At 40.9% G+C, this 22,793-nt stretch overlaps 1 protein-coding gene across 1 annotated transcript in view; it reads left to right on the top strand.

Moving 5' to 3' along the window:
- The window catches only part of CUL2 (cullin 2), a 48,057-nt gene that overhangs the window by 10,065 nt on the left and 15,199 nt on the right, over nt 1–22,793 (top strand). Inside the window, exons 3-16 of the mRNA XM_054991739.1 lie at nt 660–762; nt 1,444–1,538; nt 3,424–3,529; nt 4,811–4,893; nt 9,663–9,759; nt 9,854–9,964; nt 12,436–12,598; nt 14,315–14,439; nt 15,168–15,275; nt 16,185–16,244; nt 16,787–16,915; nt 17,025–17,111; nt 18,024–18,176; nt 19,731–19,808. Coding sequence (XP_054847714.1) covers nt 660–762; nt 1,444–1,538; nt 3,424–3,529; nt 4,811–4,893; nt 9,663–9,759; nt 9,854–9,964; nt 12,436–12,598; nt 14,315–14,439; nt 15,168–15,275; nt 16,185–16,244; nt 16,787–16,915; nt 17,025–17,111; nt 18,024–18,176; nt 19,731–19,808 — 1,498 coding nt within the window. The remainder of the gene's footprint in view (nt 1–659; nt 763–1,443; nt 1,539–3,423; nt 3,530–4,810; nt 4,894–9,662; nt 9,760–9,853; nt 9,965–12,435; nt 12,599–14,314; nt 14,440–15,167; nt 15,276–16,184; nt 16,245–16,786; nt 16,916–17,024; nt 17,112–18,023; nt 18,177–19,730; nt 19,809–22,793) is intronic.

The following is a 22,793-nucleotide window of genomic DNA, read 5'->3' as shown; positions in this document are numbered from 1 at the left end:
TTTGGTAAGATATTGCAGCTGCATTGTCTTGAATGTGATAGCTGCCCAAAAGGCCTTGCAAATGTTGTCACTGTCTGTATAATGCACACACACACTTAGCATCAACGATGCTTCCTTTCCAAAGATTCAGTAGAAGGAGGTCAGGAATTTTAGGTTAGGATATTAGGTTATAAGGAGAAACCTCCACCCGTATAACAAAATTGTTTGGCAGTTAGCGATGCAAGGTCTGGGCTGCTGCTTATTCTGCTGTGTGTGCATCCCTGTTCCTAAAGATACGGGGTTTGGTTAAGTGTCCTGTTTCCATTCATGGTCAATGGAATGGAATTTTTTTTACCTCCCACTGCAGCCCACTGAGCTCCCTGAAATGGTCCCTTATCTCTCAGGGGTGGCAATCCTAAGCAGGTCAATTCACAAAGTAAGCCCCTCTGAACAAAATGGGACTTAATTCCAGGAAAGTGATCTTAGAAGTGCAGCCTCGGCGCAGCACAATGGACTGTAGCTGGAAGGACAAATCAGCTACTTCTCCTCACACTTGCAAAAGCACTATCAGCAAGTGGGTGGGCGCTTTGAAATCTGGCAGAGTTTTCTGTGGGTATGCTTTAAATTCATTAGATTTTAAGAACTTCAAAAGTGTGTTTCAACCTTGACTTCAGGCCCAGGGACATTTATGCTTTATGTGTAGCCTATCCTGAGCCTCTTGGGGAGAGACTTTATATGGAAACTAAAATTTTTTTGGAAAATCATGTACGCCATTTGCACAAGGTAATTAAAATGAACAAAACATAAGTCTTAATCACTGTGTTTCACAGATAAATTTTATAGGTGAGTTCCACAGACAAGTGGAAAGACAGAATTTCCTAGTAAGCTTTTCTGCTGGTAAAAAGGAAGGAGGCAACCTCTTTAGTTGCCCAGAAGGGCAACACTGAGAATCGTGGTGCCGGTGGGTACAAAAGCCGCTTGGGATAGGGGCCTGTCGTGTGAGCTAGATAGAGTAAAAAATCAGATCCAATCTCTGGTGTACACTGTTTCACAGTTGATTAAATGATGCCATCAAGCTTTTATTTAAAAATGGGGGGAGGCGGTGATGTACAGGAGTACTAAGTGAACATCTGTGATGTGTCTAAATCAATATTTGAAAATATTTAAAGAATTTAAGAAACAACTTTGGAACTCCCTCCCCAGAGAGATTCATCTGTCTGTTCCTCTATCATTGTCTTTTGCCAGCAGGTGAAGACTTTTTTGATTTGTTTGGCATACCCCCAGTAACTTGTTATTGGTCCTCATGTTTTTATGTTCACCATCTTGGGGACCCTATTTGGGTGGAAAGGCGGCATAAAAATATTTTAAATAAATAACATTTATTGAATAACTTTTCAGCATTTCAAACATAAAAAATATTATAGTGCGAGTGATAGAATTAACTTTATTTTTTTTTCTTCCTAGAGAGTTCTAGACTCTGAAGAACAAGTACTGGTAATGTATCATAGATATTGGGATGAATACAGTAAAGGGGCAGACTATATGGACTGTTTATACAGGTAAATTCTGGGGGGAAAGTTTTAATAGATGCAAAAACAATCTCTTATGGGAGGGTTGAAACGATTAGGAAGTTGAAACAAGTTAAAATGTAGTTTCAAAAGAAATACTTGGTATAAGATAATGGAATGAATCATATGCTTACGCATAGCACCATTATTTGAGAGAAAGACTGGAACACATACAGAACAAATTATGTAACTATCCTGTGAAAAAAGAGTGGGCTATAAAAAGCAGACTCACGTTTGTGCCCACAGCATTGTTACTCAAGAGGAAACCCTGATTCATAAAGTTAGTGGGGCAGCAGTGCTGTAATGTAGTGGGGAAAATGTGAGCCGCTGTACCCGACAGGCAGCCTCCACTGTGGAGGCTGAGAGCCAGCATGGTGCAGTGGTTAGAGTATCAGGTTAGACTCTGGAAGACTCAGGTTTGAATCCCCACTCTGCCATGGAAACATGCTGAGTGACCTTGAGTCAGATGTATACAGTTAGCCTAACCTACCTACCTCGCAGGGTTGTTGTGAGAATAAAATGAAGGCGGGAAGGATGATGATATAAACTGGTCTGGGACCCGTTGGGGACAAAAGCAGGGTCTAAATAAGTGAATAGATTGTTTACAAGTCTGATTTCCCCCTTATAAAGTGGGATAAGATCACTTGAGCCAGACCTCTGCACAATTGGATGCTCATTAGGAGAGCCAGGTTCTCCCAGGAAACTGCGTCTATGGTGGTTCAGTCACTATTTTACTGCACTGCTTGCCCCAGTGAATGTATGAAGCAGAGCTGCATTTCATTTTAAATCAATTGCATTGTCTTCTATATAAGCGTGTCCTTGATTGCGCTACTATTTTGGTTGTTGGAAAACTCTTCCTAGCTATCTAAAAATAGATTAACAATTAAATGAGTTGTAGTTGTTGAATTTTTAAGAGGAGGTTTAATGTGTTGGAGTTCACCGCATCTTCCAGTGAAGGGAGGTTGAGTTACCAGAAGTTCCTTTTAATTTTGGGGTTCTGTTCTTCACAGGTGTTCTGGGGTCCTTGGCTAGCAGGAAGGTGAAGAGGTTTAGATACTACATAAGAAGCATTCATAGGGACAGACACCCCAAAATCCTTACTGGTTGTCACAGTTGCTGTTTGCTCTCTGGACCAGCTGTGCTTTCCTCTACAAGGCTAAATGTATCTATAGATGGATTTGTCTATATTGAGGCCTCAGATCATTTAAGGGGGGAAAGGTAGCAGAGAGTAATTGTTTTCCAAGAGTGTTTATGATGCCTACTGGAAAGTAAATTGTTTTTTCAAGTAGGCGCAGTAGTGTCAGGTGTAAGGGAAAAGGCAGTGTTTCTTGCGGTGTCTCTACATCTTAAGGGGAGAGTGCAGGGGAATGACAAGATGCTTTTAATCAAGTGGCAACATTCTCCTAGGCAAAACCTGAATCAGAAATATGGTGCAGCCAGAGCAGCTGATTTATTCTGGGATCTTCCAAGTGGGAAAACACCTGGCAGAAACACATTCTTACACCACTGGAGAAGCTTAACATTGCAGAATAAAAGATGAAACAAGATCTTGGCTCCTTCTTTTGTATTACGGGTTTCAAACTATAAATCATCTTTGCTGCTGTCCAGTTTCTTAATATTCTTTTTAAAACACAAAAAGCAGAGACATGGATTTCTAGTTCTGGTCTAATTTCCGTTGTATGGGGCACGAGGCAATAATATAGCTAATGAGCTGTTATGCCTGTCCTATAACTGTAAGATTCTGATGATGATAGTGCATACATATAAAGACTTAATAATTTTTGGGAGACAGTAAGGTGTTTTTTTAAATGATGACCTTAAATCTGTTTCACTCTATATTTTCCACCATCTGAACCCAAACTTGTTTTGTTTTCAGATACCTCAATACTCAGTTTATTAAAAAGAACAAATTAACTGAAGCTGATCTTCAGTATGGCTATGGAGGTGTGGACATGAGTGAGCCGTTGATGGAGATTGGAGAGGTAGGTACTCTGGGAAAGCGGTTTCAAAAGTAAATGTGAAGTATAAGTTAAAAAGAATTCTGTGTTCTGTCATTACAGCAATCCCTGCCTTTCAGAACGGGGCAGCACAGTTTAATTTCAGGTCCTTGTAGACCAGTCTAGTGAATATTTCTTGCTTCAGGTCTTTAAAAGGGTTCAGTTTAAGGCATGTAACCCTCTGTCAGCTTATACGTCTCAGTAGACATTGTCCAGAACTGCTGCTTATCTACAGTTTGTCCCAGTTAACAGAGGTGGTTTAGTGGCTAGGACTGGTTGGTACAGGATCAGCAATCATAGATTGCAGGGGTGTGATCATAAAGAAGCAGAAATGTTCATGAAGCAGTTGAAATGTACAGCATAAAATGGTTGTCAGTAGCCTGTGTGATTTGAAGCAGGTGTGGGTAAGGAACTGGTAAAGTACATTGGCTTGGACCCTACTGAACTTTTCCACTGGCAGAAGGATTTCTGGGAAACGCCCCCCCCCCTGGAAATAGTGTGAAGGGAGTGTCAGAAGTCTGTAGTCGGTCTGATAAAGCACATTCACGTATACCAGGAAATCTCCATCCCTATTATCTGTCCCCTTGGTCTCTTCATTTCTAGATTTCAGATGGGCTAATTGTTTGAATAATGGAGGGAGCACTAGAGCTGCATCATAGATTTCGTTTCCCTACGCGCTTATACAAATATAATGTGTATGTGCATGGAAAAGAACTTGATGGACTGCCAGTTTCTTGACTTACGAGCACACAGAAACCACTTTGCCACTGTGAAGGGGTTGTTAGTAGGTGCACAGCACTAACGCTCATTTTCAGTTGTTCCATTGTTTTTCAAAGGCTTGTCCTGTTTCTGTTTGGAAAGCAAAAGTGAAGCAGCTATTGTTTGGTTTCTGACTCCCTCCTTTCATATGCTTTGTTCCCTTGTTCAAGCTGTGACTTTTGAGGACACCTCCTGGGTGTGACTTATGAAGTGCTTAGATTTGGGTTAGATTCCGGTAGCTAAACAGTGCATTCCTAAGCAGAGTTAAAGCCTCCCAAGCTCTTTGACTTTATGGACTTAGAAGGGTGTCGCTCTGATTAAGATTGTATTGTTGGGCTAATCTGATGGGGTGCTAGCATTCAGTATTACCTATGTTTTATCTAATTTATTTGATGGCTCTAATGTGTATTTTTTAATGCTGGAGCCCTTGGCATTGGGAAAGTTAAAAATCTAAACAAACGAATAACCTGTTGCTGATCTGGTTGTCTTCTGCATTTGTTACAACAGCTAGCACTTGATATGTGGAGGAGATTAATGATTGAGCCCTTACAGGCAGTCCTCATTCGAATGCTCCTCCGTGAAATAAAAAAGTAAGTGCTTTCTTCGTTTTGGGCCGGGGCGGTTTAGACAGTGTGTCTGTGTGCATTTTTGTTGTACTAGCCCGAGAGTTGTGCTTGGCACTTAATTAAGAAGAAACTGTGCAGGAGGCTGTTCCTTCATTGTAGATAAACTTATTGTAATTGCTTGTTTAAAAAGTTGACATTGTGCCCAAGCAAAACAGAATCTTTTGAGATGTGAAATTGTCTATGAAAGCAGGAAATGTGTTCTGGCAAGTAGCAGATGGCACGAGAGTGTTCAGCTCCACGTTCATTTCTGCTACTTAACTGCAGAACTTGGAGCTTGATCTCTCAGGGGCTTCACACGGTGGCCAAATGAGAGCTGGAGAGCTGCTGTAGCCCAGTAGTCAAGTGTTCGGCTACGAATCAGCACTCTACTGGTTCAAATCCCTCAACTGCCCTGAGCTCAGTAGGTGGCCCTGGGCACGCCACTCCTCTCTGCCCCAGCTCCCCAGCTGTCTTATGGGGATAATAATAACACTAACTTGTTCGCTGCTCTGGGTGGGGTCTAGAAGAGCAGTGTATAAGCGCAGTTGTTGTTATTATTATTAAAATACTTGAATCCTTCTGTGGCCAAACTGAGGTCATGCTTCAGATAATCTGGATCGGACAGTCTGGAGTAGTGAATAAGTGTTTTAAAAGGACTGACATTAGAGCTAGAATTCTTTCTGGAATTCTGAATGTATTACAGAACTGATCAGCTGTGCAAACTTCAACCACTTCAGTTAAGTCAGCCTTGTTCCAGGGTCAGGCTCTGGTTGCTGGCAATTTAACCGCTTGCATATTCTATAGCTGAGCAAATATGCAGAAAACCAGACAGGTCTAGGCAACCTGATATGTTTGGCAATGTAATTATGTTTCTTGGTGACCACACTTGGAAGCTGCTGGCAAGTGACATTGTATTGTCGTCTTGTACCATTTCTGTCAGACTTCCACAGAGTGGCAGCAGTCCAACGTGCAATTAAGTGTTATGAAGTCCCGTTAATTTACTGGAACTTAGGTCTGCTTACCAGTGCCCTGGGTTATGTCAAGTCTAATTTACTAAATAAATAATGACACTGCCCTCTTTCTTCAGCAGTATATTTGAGGCAAATAGAGTTCACCAAGATACTCTTGTAAATGATTCAAATGTTAGTTACTGAAGTAACTCCTTTGCTCATAAGGATTATAACTTCATGCTAAACAATGTGAAATTTGGATCTACCCCCAAGTCTGTCCGAGTTCAGGATGTTTTCTCCAGTCCCTGATCTCACCGTATAGTGAAGTAAGAAATTACAGTGCAATCCTATGCCTGTCTGCTCAGAAGTAAGCTCCGCTATGCCCAAGGGTACTTACTCCCAGGTAAGTGTGCATAGGATTGCACTCTTGGTCTCAAAGCAGAGTAGAGATATTTACATAATTTATGTACTAATTAAAGCATTTCGCAGCATAAAATATGCACTAGAGTATGTCTTGAGGCGTCAGTAAGATATTGAATACATCTTAATGATAAAAATAGACACAGAGATATGGTTAAATGACATGTCAAGATAACTTCGGTTTACTTCTAGTTTGAGTAAACTGGTTACTAAATACATTAAAGATGTAATGTATTGGCTATAAATGGTGCATGTTTTAGTTAAAAAAGTAAAATATTCCATATATGGTTAGAGATAAATGAGATGTGTGGGAAATCAAAGAAGTGAGGGGAAAGCAGAAAAGGAGATAACAGACTCCTTGATTAGTAATGATCCACGGTGATTTTTAGCTCTGGGTTTATTACCTTGAAAAAAAACACATCCCAGTACAGTGAAATCACCTGTTATTTAAGTACGCTAAATCCAAATATTTTCCAAATAAAACTAGTGTAGTTTCATTAAATAATCAGGTCCACTTTAATAGGCAGCAGAACTCAAAGGAATCGTGGAAAACAAGGAGACAAACCTTTGAGAAAGGTATTCCCAACTGAAATCTTTTCCTCCATAATACCATACGCTCTTAGGGGCTTGAGCAGTTCACGTTCCCTATCCCTTTTTGCTTAGCTTCCGATCTGTCCTTCAACTGCCCTCAGCATTTCAAGCCACCTTGAGAGTAACAAGCACGCTCAGTTGCTTTGTATTTTTTCCCTTTACGAAGTCAAGATTTTCTGCGTACTTTTGCTGTCCTGCTGATAGGCACTCAAGCGCTGGCTTCAGTATTAGAGGGAATAATTCTGGGAAGCCTAGTTTTTACATCAGTCACAGGAGCTCTTTAATGGAAACTTGTTCCTGAGCTAGGTTTTGTTTTGGCCATAGGCTTGATTTAGCCCTAAAAATAACTGTCCTAATTAGAAGCACATGCTGGCCGAAGACGTCCCATGGGGGGGAGGGGGGGTAACCACTTGCTGGATTTCTAACAGATGTAAAGTATGGTGGTCAGATGTTTCAATTCACAGCTGCTGCAGGTAGCAAGCTAGAAGCAATATTGTCTTTATAAGATTGCAGCAGATCTTCTGCGCACCAAGGAACTGCCACTTGTGGCTTTATGCTCTCTGTGTACAAGCATCATTGCTAAGAAAACGAGGTCAGATGTAATTCACCATCCCCTTAAGCGCACTGCAGCATATTATCTTAGAGCAACCAAGATGTCTAGATAGGAACACTTACCCCTCCGGGATAGTGAAGCTGAGGGCCTGCTGTTTTGTAATGGTCACGTGTTTATTGCCCCGCTCCACTATAAATGAGAGTCCATTTAATCTCTGAAGATGTTCATTTAGTGGCAGTGAGAATATGCAGAAAATTGAGGACTTGTCTGAATAACTTTCCCAGAGCCAAAGAGCTGGTTCTGTTTGAAATAAAGTTTCTTACGACTGCTGGTGATTCAGCACTAGAATTTGGCTTAGGAGGCTCTAGCACAAATCCTTACACTAGACCATTTGACGCTGGTTAGAGCATGTCCTCTCCAGCTGCTTGTTTGGAGCCGACAGGAAATGACTGGCACAGCCCATGTCTGGTTCTGTGTAAAGTCGTCCGTTTGGAACCCACTTCAGGGTTTTGTTCTGGGGAAGTCTCATTAGAGATGGTGCCTTCCCTTCAGTGCTTTTCCTTGTAACAGGACAGATGTTATGAAGATTAGTGCCTTGAAGAGTTGTTGCTTTGAAAAAGAGCAGGCTGATCCAGGAGTAGTTCCGCTCATGAGTAAGCACCCTAACCTATCATTTATCAGTCAACGGGCCTCCTATTTCCGTAACTTTGTTGCATTTGTATACTACATGTTTGTAAATAGTAGAATTGAAACACAAAGCAACAAACAGGAGACCAGGCACTCACGCAGTTCAACACAGTGTGTTCGTTTCCCTCCATTTAGAGGGTGTTGGTGGCACTAGCTGCTGGTTGTAATATGCTTGGCATAAAGCGCATACTGTAGGACTAGTGTCAGTTGCTATATGCTAAACATCAAAGCCGTCCTTTCCTCTTTGCCTGTACTTAGCAGAGGAACATGCCGATAGAATGAAGTCATCTTTCTCTTGGCTCCTTTCCTGCTGACATTAAAGTGAAATGCTGGAAAGAAAGTGTACTTGTTACCTCTTTATATATATAGTCTGATGTTGGTGATAACCTTTCCCCTTCAAGGGCTGGTAGCCATGTGCAAAGAAGGATTTCCCATCAGGAATATTTCGGGACCCTTCCCTCAGTTGCCAGTGGAAGAGCTTCCCCTGCCTTTTAACTTCTGACCACATAAGGAAGAACTTGTAGTTAGTAATCTTGGTATTTTCCAGATCTAGGGATTGGATCCAGGCTAAATTTTTCTGTCCATGAGATGGAACTTTCTTCCTGCCCCCTGAAAGTGACCTCCATGAAATGCTGTTCCTGGTGGATAAAGGACCCCAAGGAATGACTGGGGTGGGTGGGCGGTCTTCAGTGGGAAAGAGATACTGGTGGGAATGACTAGTTTAGCCTGGCTCCAACCCTGTGTTTCAGCTTCAGCCACAAAGTGCTACTTGAGACATAGCTAAAATTTTTACTGGTCTATGTTGGATCTTTTTCCTTTTTGGTCTGCCTTTCACTTTCTTGCTTTCTCCTTCCCTTGTGAGCCTTTAAAAAAGTAATGCCACTGGTGCAACCCACCTTAGGTCATATTGAGAGGACACCACTCACCCGTTGAAGACCAATATTGGACCCATTTGCTCTGAAATAAGTCATCTGCCTGTCTCCTGGCTGGGGTAATCCAAAGCGAGGGGGTGCTCTGAGAAACAGTGCAGCACTAGTTTGTACTGATTTTAAACTATTTAGATATCTTTAAAAGTAAATAACTTCATATTCACTCAGCAATATGTGTAATTTAGCAGTTTTGTCTTGACTTACAATTTCCCTCTTGCTCTTCAAATACATATTCATATATTGGCACAAGATTTCTGGCTTATAAAACTGGGAATTTAAGAGAAGAAATTGAACCTTGAAGTCCTGTTATAGCTTGTAGAGAGAGGACTGTGATCCACATAGGAGGCTGGGAAATGGCATCCATAGATCTCCCCTCGCCCCGAACATGGGAAACCAAGCCTGCTCTTCACCATTCCCCAAATAAGCCCATTTATATATGCTCCCAAACAGTTTTTACTGCTATGGGATACTATAATTTTCAGGCTGCTCAATTACGTTAAAGTTAAAGCCTATGGAAGAGGGCTACGGTTTTAACTGTTTGTACAACTTAATTAGCTGTTATTGAAAACCTGGACACTGTATACATTGAATGCATTCTGACAGCTTCATTTTTCCCTCTTTCAGTGATCGCTGTGGAGAAGATCCAAATCAGAAAGTAATCCATGGGGTTATTAACTCCTTTGTTCATGTTGAACAGTATAAGAAAAAATTCCCTCTAAAGGTAAAAAATCATTTTTTGTTTGATGTATATAGTTAGGCAAATATATTGCTCAATGACTTGTTTAATTGTACTTCATTGGTCTCTCTCAATCTAGTTTTATCAGGAAATTTTTGAGTGTCCTTTTCTGAATGAAACAGGGGAGTATTATAAGCAAGAAGCGTCGAATTTATTGCAAGAGTCAAACTGCTCACAGTATATGGAAAAGGTAAGTCAACTTTGTTTATTTTTTGACAAGATTTTTATTCCGCCTTTCTGTCCCAATAGGGCCACGAAGACAACTAACAAATTTAAACATACAAATTAAAATCATCTTTAAAACCACCACACAAGTACATCATTAAAACAATTTAAAACCAGAGTTTAAAATAAATACAAAAGATAAAAATAACAGTTAAAACATTGGAAAGGAGAAGAGGGATCAATGAGGGCATGCCAAGCGAAACAAAAAAGTCTCCACCCATTGGCAGAAGATGGCAACAGAAGGGTACAGGCCAGTCATCCAGGGGAAAGAAGAGTTCCAGAGTTTTGGTGCCACAACTGAGAAGGCCCTCCCCTGCTTTGCTGCCCGCCCCCCCTAATCTCAGAAGGCAGGGGAACCTGGAGCAAGGCCTCCGAAGATGACCACAGTGGTCAGCTAGGTTCATAAGGGAGTAGGCAGTCCTTCATATATGCTGGCCCAAGCCTTATAGGGCATTCATTGTCAGCACCAGCACCTTGAATTGTGCCTGGAAACGAAGCGGAAGCCAGTGTAGATGAGCCAGGACCGGAGTGATGTGTTCTCTGCGGCCCATTCCAGTCAGCATTCTGGCTGCACCACATTGCACCAGTTGAAGTTTCCAAACATTTTTCAAGGGTAGCCTCACGCAGAGAGCATTGCAGTAATCTAATCTAGATGTAACCAAGGCATCTACCACAGCGGCCAGATCTTTCCCATGCAGAGTGGATGGAGGCTCAGTGCCTTTTAAGGAAAAAAATACAAGAACTGTTAGTAGGATTTTAAAAAGGTATTAAGTAAACATAGTGGTTGGGATTATCTGGGCCCTAGAGGGAAAAGAGCAATGTTGGTGAACAGCTACTGTGGCATATGGTTTTGAAAGCAGGTTCTGACTCATGGTCCTTTGCTGCTCTATCCGTGTAGCCTACCTGCAAGACTAATTGTGTTACAGGTGAGGGCTTTACAGTAAAGATCCGGGGAACCAGGAACAAGTGGTCATGAGCCTACGAGGGGCTGTTTTTCTCTTACATCTGCTCCCCATATAACATACTCTTTTTGAGACTAACAAGAGTTGTAATGTGGGCACAGAGGTCAAGCTCTTCAAAGAAAAAAGGTCAACGTTCCTCTGGCCTAATGTAAGTTCCTTGTGAGCAACTCTTGGGATCACAGACTATGTTAATACACGAAGCCGTGATCCTTGTTAGCACAATTACTGTAACTTCTTTTCACAGTAGTATTCTGGTGTACGGAGTTGAATCCTACAACTCTCTTCTGCCAAGTTATTCTCCAACTGAAAGTATCTTTATTGTAGGAAGACTTGGCAGAAGGGAGCATCCAACTTGGTGAAAGGTAGAGGTGGGATTCAACTTGTGATACCCATGGATAAAACACATAATCTATAAATGTAAATGGTCTTTCTGAATATCGTTTCAATCAGCATTCAGAACCTGCTGCATCTGGAATAAGTAAAACCACTGGAAAACCCATGATGACATGTTTCTATCTTCACTGCAGATATGTATTTTTTGGTTTTTGCCCTTTAAGCTTACTTTTCTGTATTTCCTACCATATTTTTATGCTGGGTTATTCTGCTCCTTTCCGCTTGCATTTTCTGTAGAATGAAAATGTTATGGATGAGATGGATAACCAGTATACATACATACGTAATTACTATTTTTAATGTTTTCATTTCAAATCCTTGTATTTATAATGTATATAACCACACACATGGAAAACAAACTTCAAAATCTTTTGGTGAGAGTCATTAGAGAACTGGATTGATTGTGATCCTGAACACTTTTTAATAGGTTTCACTGGAATTAATATAGGGTGAATGTAAAGTAAGGGCATATGCTTGATTCTTCTTAAGCTGCCTGGTACGTACTGCTCCTGGACTATTTTAATGACTTTTTAAAAATTATTGATTTTATGTTTTCGTGACTTTTAATGTATTTTTTTAATGTTGTTAGCCGCCCTGAGCCCCTCTGTGGGGAGGGCAGGGTATAAATCAAAATAAATAAATAAATACCTGAGTGAGATCGTGCCTGTAATGTATTGACTTCAGTCTTGCAAACCACATGGGTTAAAAAGGAATATACTGCATACTTAGAATCTTCAGTAATTGAGACTTAACTCCTTTATGTTGAGTTGCTTTAAAAGTTTCTTGTTCCATCATATCATGACCACCTCAACTAGCAGTTCTTGCAAGAATCCCCTTAGCTAATTGATGCTAGATGGGCCATAGAAAATTGGCCTGTAGTCCCCATATGGGCCATGATTTATCACACACACCCCTACCCTGATTTGTATCAGAGTTAACGGAATTAAGTTTCGAGTAGGTGATTTGAGAAATGCAGCCTTTGATGCATTGGTGGTTGTGTCAAGCCAGAATGTACTTCCTGTTTCTAAACAGTTCTCCAGTATTTCATCATTTGCTGAGTCTTCCAAAACTGTTCTTTTAGGTTTTATGTAGATTAAAAGATGAAGAAATGAGATGTCGAAAGTACCTAAACCCCAGTTCCTACGGCAAAGTCATTAATGAATGCCAACAACGAATGGTAGCAGATCACTTACAGTTCCTTCATGCAGAATGCCATAACATCATCCGACAAGAGAAGAGAAATGGTAAAATGCTACTGAAACTAGATGAATTTAAGAATAAGAGTGCTCTGCTTTCAAATACTTGATTTGTGCCGACTTGTACATCTATAACATTTCATGCAGATATATTGTCTTACACTAGTGTAAGTGCCCCATTCAGATATGGGAGATCTGTACAGATGACTACCGTAGTGTTTATTTGGTCCCTGTAGAATTGTTTGCTTGCACAGTAACTTTGGGAGCAGGGGAGGAAGGCGAACTGGAAATGGCCCTTACAGAAACTTCTGAGAGTGAAAGGATATGATGTGAAGGCAGGCAGACTGTCCAGCCAAGCAGAACCCCTCCTACCCTCTCTCAGGCAAGGGCAGGGGTAGATCTGCCTGTAGCCTGAGCAGAACTTGGTGGGATCCAGACTAAATTTTCCAGTGGCAGGATGGAAATTTTCGGCTACCCCCTCCTACTACAGCCCACTGGTCTCTGGAAAATACTGCTTTGGGAGGAAAAGGGGACCCTGAGGAATGACACAAGGCGGAAAAGCGAATCAGTGGAATTGCCAATGTTGTCTGGAGCCAACCATTTTCCCCCCCAGATATAGACCTATTTCCTGATTAGGTATGGGTGATTCCACCCCCAGCTGAGGATGAAAGGAACATCTACGATTTTCTCTACAGCTGCAAACGTTCTGACAGTATCATTTTCCTGGAAAGTTCAGGAGTCTCATCAGGTCAACCAGCCATTGTTAGAAGCATCACAGCACAATACAGTATAAAGGACATGAAGTTTGATTGTATTGCAGATCAGTAACGTGTTGCAGTGGGGATTCTTTTTTCAACTTCTATAACCTTTTCTCAAACATTTGTAACATGGTTTCCTGGTATTTGATAGAATGAGCGTTAGTAACAAACATACAGGGTCGCCCATGTATATTTATTAAAATAATTTCCAGGGGCCATTCTGCTAGCGTGCACTATTCAGCCGTGTACAGCCCCTGCAGAATACTCTTAGCTGACGTCAGAGATATGGATGGACATTTTTGTGTTGGAGAAGATATTCCTACAGATATTACACATAGGAACATTACAGGTGTCCCTAAGTAAACACGCAAGTGATTGCTCAGTCTCTGTGTAGGCAAACAGTCTACTCTCTGTTGTGTGAAGAATGGCCTAATGTTTGTTTTGCTGGAAGTGCACATGTTAGGGAACAGATGTGCCAGGTTCACAGATGTGCCAGGTTCACAACAGCTTGATTGTTGATTACTAGCATAGCAGTCCAAGCAAAAAGTGATAGAAAGGTTAGGTTTTTTTTTTTTTTACTGTTTCTTACGGCAGTGTATGATACTGATTTTCCTCCCTGTCTTTTAAAATTTGTTCATATGTCTGTCATATTTCTATCCACCCTTTCTTCGAGGAGCTCGGGGTGGCAGTTATGGTCCTCCTCCATTTTATCCTTAGAACGACCTTGTGAGGTAGGTTAGGCTGAGAGAGAGAGTGATTGGCTCTTGGTGACCCACCCACTGAGCTTCATGGCAGAGTAGGGATTGGAACCCAGGTCTTCTGGTCCTTATTTGACACTCTAACCACACTGTGCCAAACTGGCTGGCGTAAGTTCTCTTCCCTGCCTAGTACCTTGAAAAGAGAGAGTAGCTTCTAAATCCTTCTGCCGCTGTAAATGTTAAAGACTTGAGAAGACTCTGTCTTTACAAAGTACGTCCTGTAAACCCATGTCTTGTCTTCCTTGCAGACATGGCAAACATGTACACGTTGCTTCATGCTGTGCCAAGCGGCTTACCTCATATGATTCAGGAACTACAAAACCATATACATGATGAGGGCCTTCGAGCAACCAGCAACCTTTCTCAGGAAAACGTGAGTTGGTCTTCAGCGGGAGAGGACAGAACCATCCGATAGTTAAGAACGTTTTTAAAATGTAGTTGCAAACTTGTTTTGTTTTTCCTCCGAAGCCGTCACAGTTCAGCAGCCATATAGAATATGTGGATAGAGTAACAAAAATGTACCATGTGTATGCAGTATTCATGACCTTGCCTAAAAGCAAGTGTATAGTGGGGGCCCCTTAACCGCTTTCCAGCCTAGATTTGGGCAACCGGCTATCTGTTTTGAAATGTCTATTAATACCAGGGACGCAACATAATGGAGCTTTCCCAACCATACGGTTGTCAAATAAGGTGTTACTTGAAATGTTGATCTTATAGCTAGAGATCACTACACCTTTTTGTGGAATTCATGCAAACTCTGCTTCTTAATTGCTAAAATAAAGAGATAATTGATGAATTCCTTGTAAGTGGTGAATTTCTTCTGCCCTATAAAGAGAATGTGGAAGTTGTGCCCTGCATTTGGGCTGTTTTCAGTGAAATCCTAAGCGTTGAAATAATTGAAATCAATGGGCTTAGACTGGAGTCACTCTGCTTAGGATTTTACTGTTAATTACAGTTTCATATTTTTAGCAACAGGGTTTGCTTTGCTCTTGAAACGTTTTATCTTGCAAATTTATTTGGCCAAAGTTATTGAAGAAAACATCTTTTTTAAAAAAAAATGGCTGTATGCTGTTTTCATAAAACCTGTGGTTCTGTCCTCAGATGCCCACCCAGTTTGTGGAGTCAGTGTTGGAAGTACACAGTAAATTTGTTCAGCTCATCAACACCGTTTTGAATGGGGATCAGCGTTTTATGAGTGCCCTTGATAAGGTAACCCTGGTGAAAAGGCTGTATTATCCATTAATGTCAAGGACAAAATGTGTTCTGTGAGCAACCCTGTTGGGTATGAACAGAGGTCGTGAATAACAATAGCCAGCTTGGCTCTTGTTTATCCTGTGTTAAATTGCTGCAGATTGTTTTATTTTTACGTAATTTACATGACTAGTTGTTGTGTTTCAGTTTAATATTTTGAAGATAATTTAGAAGTAAATATACTTTGTAAATAAAAATGTTGAATTGAAAGCCATTTGTTAATGGAAGCTTTCTTACCAATAATTAACGTATTCATGATAAAATAGTATATTAACCTAATTCACTGAAGCAAGAGGATCTAAAAAGGACATATGGGTCAGAATCTAAAGAGTTGCTAAGAAGCGCTGTTTTTGGCTACACACTTCTTAGTTCAGCCTTCAAAAGTTGAGTGGCGCTCCAAGGAAGCATTTAACAGAAGGGAAAATGTGCAGCCCTTGCTTTCATGCTCTGTGTTCAGACCATAAACATAAATTTGGTTAGTGTGTCTGAATGCGGACTGCTCACAAACTGTGGGGTTGGGGATGTCAATGTGTTGTTTAAAATGGCTTATTAATGGCAGTTTATCTTAACTATGGTTTCATATGGATAAAGTTTAATCCAAGCTCATTCTCTAATGCTACCCTTGCCTGCGCCCTGGCTGTAGAGATTCCTGGATAAAGTCAAAGGCAAGGAAGCCAGAGCTTGACAAGGCAAACCAGGAGTTCTTACCCATAAGCCACTCTATAGTTTCATGTTATGCTTTGAACTGAGCCATTAAGAAGTTTCATTCCATGAACTCAACTGCACTTGCTGTGTACAATCTAAACCCTTACAAATGTTTCTTTTCTTGTGTCCCTTACAAATTTTTCTTCTTCTGTCCTTAACTAGGCTTTGACATCAGTGGTGAATTATAGGGAACCAAAGTCCATCTGTAAAGCGCCTGAGCTGGTAAGTGATGTGCATCTTTTTACAATGAAAGCATAAACTCAGTTCAGATCATATTGTCCAGTATAGTTTCTCAAAGGCCTTTCAAGTCCAGTGCATCTAACTAACAGACCGATATTAAAGTAGGACGGGACTTAGCGATCCACAAGCAGAGTTCTGTTTGCGGATCTGTTTCCCTTCATTCCCCTTCCTGGATGCATTCCTCTGCAACCCTAAGGGTTGAAGGAACCTTAGCAGTGGTGTGAGATGTGGTCCGTGGAACCGCACCTGGAAGGAGGAATCCATGGAAATTGTGAACCTCCCCCTTCCTTGTTCAAGCACAGACAGGTCTGTGAATGAATCTAGCCCATATGTGTGTGGAGGCATGCAAAGTCTGTAAGGATTGCCGAAAGCATGCGTCCAGTTCTTTGAAGCCTTGAAATGTGCTACATGTGTTCTAAGTCGGAGTCACGAGATGTGTTTGCTTCATGAAGGAGGCACTTACTATATTAATGTGGTTTAATCATCTGAGCACCTTGACAAATATTCCTTCTTTTTTACTTGAGCTGGCCAAGTATTGTGACAACTTGCTTAAAAAGTCGGCAAAAGGCATGACGGAAAATGAAGTAGAAGACAAACTTACCAGCTTCATTACTGTTTTCAAGTATATCGATGATAAAGATGTTTTCCAAAAGGTAAATAACCCCTAGTCAAAAAGATGTATGTTTACTATGTTTTTTCTTTTGAGACTAATTTTTTATAAAAATGCAACAAAATCTGAGCTCTTCTGCTTCTTTGTTCTAGTTCTATGCCAGAATGTTGGCGAAACGGCTTATCCATGGCTTGTCCATGTCCATGGACTCTGAAGAGGCTATGATCAACAAATTGAAGGTAATTACAAGCTTGCCAGAACTATAAAGTCAGCTGTACAACAGGAGCCATGGTTCATGCTTTAATCATGTTCATACTTCACACTGCTACAAAATTGAGTTGAACTTCCCTAAATGTGCGTGTGATCTCTGCCTAAACTGAGTAACCTCCTTTGAATTGTGCTGATAACAATCCAGGGGTGTTTCTCTTTAGCTGTGAAAAGACTGTCATGTGAGAATGCAGCCAGCAGATGGTGCCAAGATGCTTTGAGTGGGCAGATTCCGGTCCTAGAGACTGTATCCTCTTCCACTCCACAGCTTTGTGCAGATTGGTGTAGCATAACTTCCATTGCTCTATTTTCTATCCGGCAAAGACTATGGAGACATGGTGGTGTTTGCATGCTGTTTTGTGTCATTTTGGTTGGTCTTAGTAAAAGGCATAATATGGCATTTCTTTCTGGATTTTGCTTTAGATCAGTGTTGCTGTATGCAACCCAAGGAACTTCTGTCATAGTTTTGCAAGTTTCTGTAATGTTTGAAGCAATATCTGAGAGGAGCCAAAATTTCCAGCTAGTGCTGCAATTGTAACATAGTACTTAAGATGTCACTTTGCATGAGAAACAATTTCTTACCTTCAAGCCTGGAGAAGTTTCTAAGCTCTTACAATTGTTTTTTTTTACTACTGTAAAAGATGTAGGCACATGTTTACTATAATGCTTTAAAAGGGAAATAAAAGTAATCAGTGACAGAGTGATTGCCAAGGAACAGCCCTCGCCCCATGCTAGAACAGCTTTTAAAGGTTTTCTTTTAAAAAATTAACTAACAAAAGATTTGTTTTTTATCCACTATTAATGTAGTTTTATAAAAGTTAGTTGGTTAATTGTTATAAACAGCATTGTATTGCCTTAACTACACATTTTATTTGTTTTCCCAGCAAGCCTGTGGTTACGAGTTCACTAGCAAGCTCCATCGAATGTATACAGACATGAGTGTTAGTGCTGATCTGAACAACAAATTCAACAACTTCATAAAAAATCAAGACACCATTGTAGATTTGGGAATTAGTTTTCAGATATATGTACTTCAGGTATTAAGGCATGCCTATGTATTTGTTTTGCGTATCTGTTTTATCATGTGTAATAATGAGATAGATTTATTAGAGTTCTGTGGAGTGTTTAAATAGAGCATCTTGAACCAGGACTTGTTTCCTTGAAAGCGAGTCCCATATATTTCAGTAGTACTTATTTATTTCTAAGCAAACCTGTTTAGTACAAGTTTTACATGGGTGGGGGGGCGGCCAAAATAAATACCTCTTCCAAAACAAAGCAGGAATGTTTTGAATATGCATGTTCCAAACATGCAGCGGCTTCCAGGCTTGTCTGGCGGTTGTCAGGAGCAATAGGTTAGCTTCTAAGTAGAGCCAGCTTGGTCTAGCAGAGTGTTGAACTTGGAGAACCAAGTTCGAATCCCCATTCTGTTATGGCTGACCTTGCTTCTGTCACACCTCAGCCTAGCCTGCCCCGTAGAGTGGTAGTTTTGAGGAAAAAATGGAAAAGGGGAGAACGATGTTATAAGCTGCTTTAACTGCTTTCTATGAAGAAAAGTGGTACATAAATAAAAATAATATTCAGTTGAGCAGCTTGAAAAGAACAACGAAAGTAGAACAGAAGAGAGGAAGAGAATTACGAACCATCACCATTCCCACCCACCCACCCCAGGTTTCGTCTGTCTGAGCACTTCTACGAGCAGAAGGCTTGAGGTCCTTCTCACCAGTTCAAGGTGCAGTAATAGGAGCCTTTTAGCCTGAGCCAAAGAGTTAGCTTTAGTGGGGTAAAATATTGACCTACCTGCTAGAACTTAACGACAAAGGGATATAGAAATCTGGACATTTCTGCAGATTAAAGCCTGTAGTTACTCCCCTCCCTCCCCCCCCCGCCCCCGGCCACCCCGCAGCCTTTCTCCCTTGGAGCTGCTGAGTAAATGGAAATAACTGTAAGCTTTCAAAAGCTGATTCCCTTAAAAGTTAGGGCAAAAGTCAATATGATGTCTAGAAGTCTATTAATGGTTCAAGTTTTTTAAAGGCTTAATAGCAACCACTTAGTAAACAGTACACTTAACTTTTATGATCTGTACATCATTTTCTCTCTTTTATTTATAGTATTGTTTGTTGTTGGCTCCATGGCTTGATTTCTGTCTTTTGGCTGCAAATAACAGTTCTGGGAGGGCAAGAGAAGTTAAGAAAATGGTGCAGGGGAGAAAGGCCTTGTTTCCCTCTCCTCCCAGCCCTGATCCCAGTTGAGCTCCTCAGGGTTTGCCAATATAGGTGCAAAAAATCACAGGAGACGTTCCTATTTATCCATGTGTGCTTCCTAATGTCAAATGAGGCTGTCATAAAGAGTTTGGCCATTTCCACACGCGTTGAATAATGCACTTTCAAAGCACTCTAGCAATTCTTTGGAAGTGGATTTTTTGTTCCACACATGGAAAAGCAGTTCCAAATGTTCACTAAAGAGTATTGAAAGTGGATTATCCAACGTGTGTGGAAGCAGCCTTTGTGTCTAACTTGGCTGTAATCACTGTAGAATATTTAAGAAAGAATTTTAATACGTAGTGACATACTGATCTGTGCTTTTTTTCCCAGGCTGGTGCGTGGCCCTTAACTCAGGCTCCTTCATCTACGTTTGCAATTCCTCAGGAACTGGAAAAAAGTGTACAGATGGTAGGTTAGTAGGAGTTTTTCTTGCAGATTTGATAACCATGTTAACGTTGGGGGTTTAACATACTTCACCTGGTCAAGTTACTATGTAAAAATCATTTACTTTGCATATTACATCATGGTAATCAAAACCCAAGTTAGCTTGTGGTGCTTTCACAGACTGCTTTCTGGTGGCCTTGTATTCTAGAAGAAGTAAATGGTAGGACTGTGGTAATCTCCTGATACTGTAGAATTAACCTCCTGTTGTGCAGTAGGAAAAGGATGTTGTTGAATGCAGCTGCCTTGTTACAAATTGCCAATAAACTAACCTTCCCTGCTTTGAAATTCCCATTTTGAGTCATTCTGAGTTGACACTTAATTATACTTTCTTTCAAGCTCAAAAAGAGAGCAAGAGAGAGAGAGAGAGAGAGAGAGAGAGAATGACCTGCATTCTCTGATTGGAATTATACTGGCTTTGGCCAGAAGGAGCCTTCCAACGTGAGGTGTTTTCTACACTTTTTCCCCACTGTGACTTCCAGGGAAGTTGTTGCATCAGTAAATGAGCCACATCTCAGTAGTTCTATTACTGGGCTTACTGCTTTTTTCAGTCCTTTACATTACAAAAACACAATGACTTTATTTGCTCACCTAGGAAACATATAGTTCCTCCTCGATTTCTAGGCCTCTAGAAAGAGACAATCTCTGCTTTCTCTCCTGAACTCAGTTTTAGATACTCTGGACTGTTTTTGATTGCCTTGAAAACCACCTCCCACCCTACCCTGCTCTCTTCAATACCCCTTCATGCTAGCCAAAGTGCATGCTTAATATTTTTTGCGCTAATCCAGGAAAAGCATTCCTTGAAAAAACAATGGCTGCATGCATTCAGCTTTCAGCATCTGGCCTTCATCTGTGATGAATCAGCGGAGGTCTACTTCTAGCACCCAAGGGAGACGTTTTAGAACTGATCCACGTTTTAACAACATGCTTATTTCAGTATCCACAAATTCATTCAATCACATGTTTGAGTGCAGAAATCAGGCTTGTTTTACACATTTGGTGATGCACAGGTATTCCTTGCAATGCGCTCCTTTGAAAGGTTGTATCATTGATGTCTTTCTGTGTAACTTGAAAAGCCTGCTGCCGCTATAAGTTAGAGTGTTGAGGAGAGGCCTGTTTGATTCTACGGACTACCTCGAGAGGCTGTCCTTCAGAAAGATTGAATTCAGATTTCAACGTATTTGGGCTTAAAAGTTTTGGGAATTCTACTTTGACCTACTACACTCCTTTTTTTTTAATGAAAGACAAGTTTATCATTCCACCATTGAGTTAATTGTCATCAATTTTTCTCTCTCTCTCCAAAACATTATCCATGTTCTTGGTGACCTTCTAATGGAATACATAGTTTCGAAGGAGAGTCTGATTTCCTCTCCCCTGTCTCCACAGGAAAAGAGATACTTTGTGTCTATTCTGTCTTTGATACAGTTGACTTAAAATTCACATGTTGCTGATGGTTTTTTTTAAAGAACTCTTGTTAATAATTATATCAGTTCACAGTAGTACCATTAGTAGAAATCATAAGATGTATTTTTCCTAATGCACATTGTTGCCTGCAACTGCTTGAAATCTTATTCATGTTGCTTTGGGTGGGGGCAGCTTTGGTGGAGGAGGAATGTAGCTTTTTCCCTAAAGCTTCCTTATGGTCCCCTCTGTATCTCATGTTCTCTTTTTAACATAATATCCAGTGCTCTGAAGGATCACTTATATTCCTCTTACGCACTTGAAAAATGAACCTCTTGATCCAGCTTTGTTGCAGCAAAGAAAGAAGGCCGTGAATTGCTTATTCTGTTTCCATGTGACAGATTAAAAGCATCTTCCCCGTTCTGTGCTTATTCGGACCTTAGAAAACGGTAATCAGGTCCTGCAGGTCTTGGTCTCTATATCCATCTGCCTGTAAGTTACTTCCATTGTTGGAGTGGCACTCAGCTCACAGGATGAAGCCTGTCTGCTAAGTGACCTCTTCCCCAAGGATGTATTCAGCTCCCCCCAAAGTTGGTCCCAGCTTTCCCCCTTAAATAAAGACACATCTTGTCTTATAGTTTTCTTCCCCCTCCTTCCTTGCTTAATCCTTGCATTATCAGTATTAGTGGGTTAGGCATAGATTGGAAACCCCTGTGAAGTGTTCCTTTTTCTTTCATGGAGCTATCCACCAATCTTCTGTTCATTGCCTGGTGTTTTAGGAACTCTTGTTAATAATTATCAGTTGACAGTCCCATTAGTAGAAATCATAAGGCATATTTTTCCTGATGCACATTGTTGCCTGCAACTGCTTGAAATCTGTTGTTCATGGCTAGGCAGTTACTGTTAAATGTGGGTCCTTGAGACTTTGAAAAATAACCTGCTGGGAGTATGAAGTGATCTCTGCCCTTAGAGACTGGGATCTGGATTCCAAATGCGTTCTAAATAGCTACGTCCATTGCAACACCCATGCCCAGGACTTCTCATCAGTGCTAGGACTGGTAGATTGTATATATAAGAAGACTAGTTGACAGATGAGGAATCAACCTGTCCCATAAAAGCAACTCTAAAGGTGTAAAGATCCTGACGTTCGCTTGTTATGGCCCCCTCTGTAAGCTCATTCCTTTATCCTAATTTGTATCATCTATTGAATGGTTTTGTGTTACGGAAACATGTTAGAGCCCTATTAGGAGACCGAAAACATCCATAGCTGCATATTTGCACATCTCTTCACAGGTCCCTCGATGCATAGCAAAGTAATGACCAAATCTAAAAATAGGTAGAAGATTACTCTGTCCTGGGTGGTGGGTTGAGCATTCCTAGCTGGGATATCCAGTGCATTCCTAGGAGAGGGCCAGTTTGAGGTACAGATCCTGTTTACAGGTACCAGAATGCTGCGGTAGTTTCACTAACCAGTTGCTTTTAATTGGGGCAGATCTTGTGATTTGTTCTTGAAAGGCCAGTCTTTTCTCTACCAACACTAGGTGATACATG

The sequence above is a fragment of the Eublepharis macularius genome, chromosome 11, assembly GCF_028583425.1.
Source record: "Eublepharis macularius isolate TG4126 chromosome 11, MPM_Emac_v1.0, whole genome shotgun sequence".
Taxonomy (NCBI): domain Eukaryota; kingdom Metazoa; phylum Chordata; class Lepidosauria; order Squamata; family Eublepharidae; genus Eublepharis; species Eublepharis macularius.
Note: the sequence above shows the minus strand (reverse complement) of the source record. Positions and strands in the feature narration are given on the sequence as shown.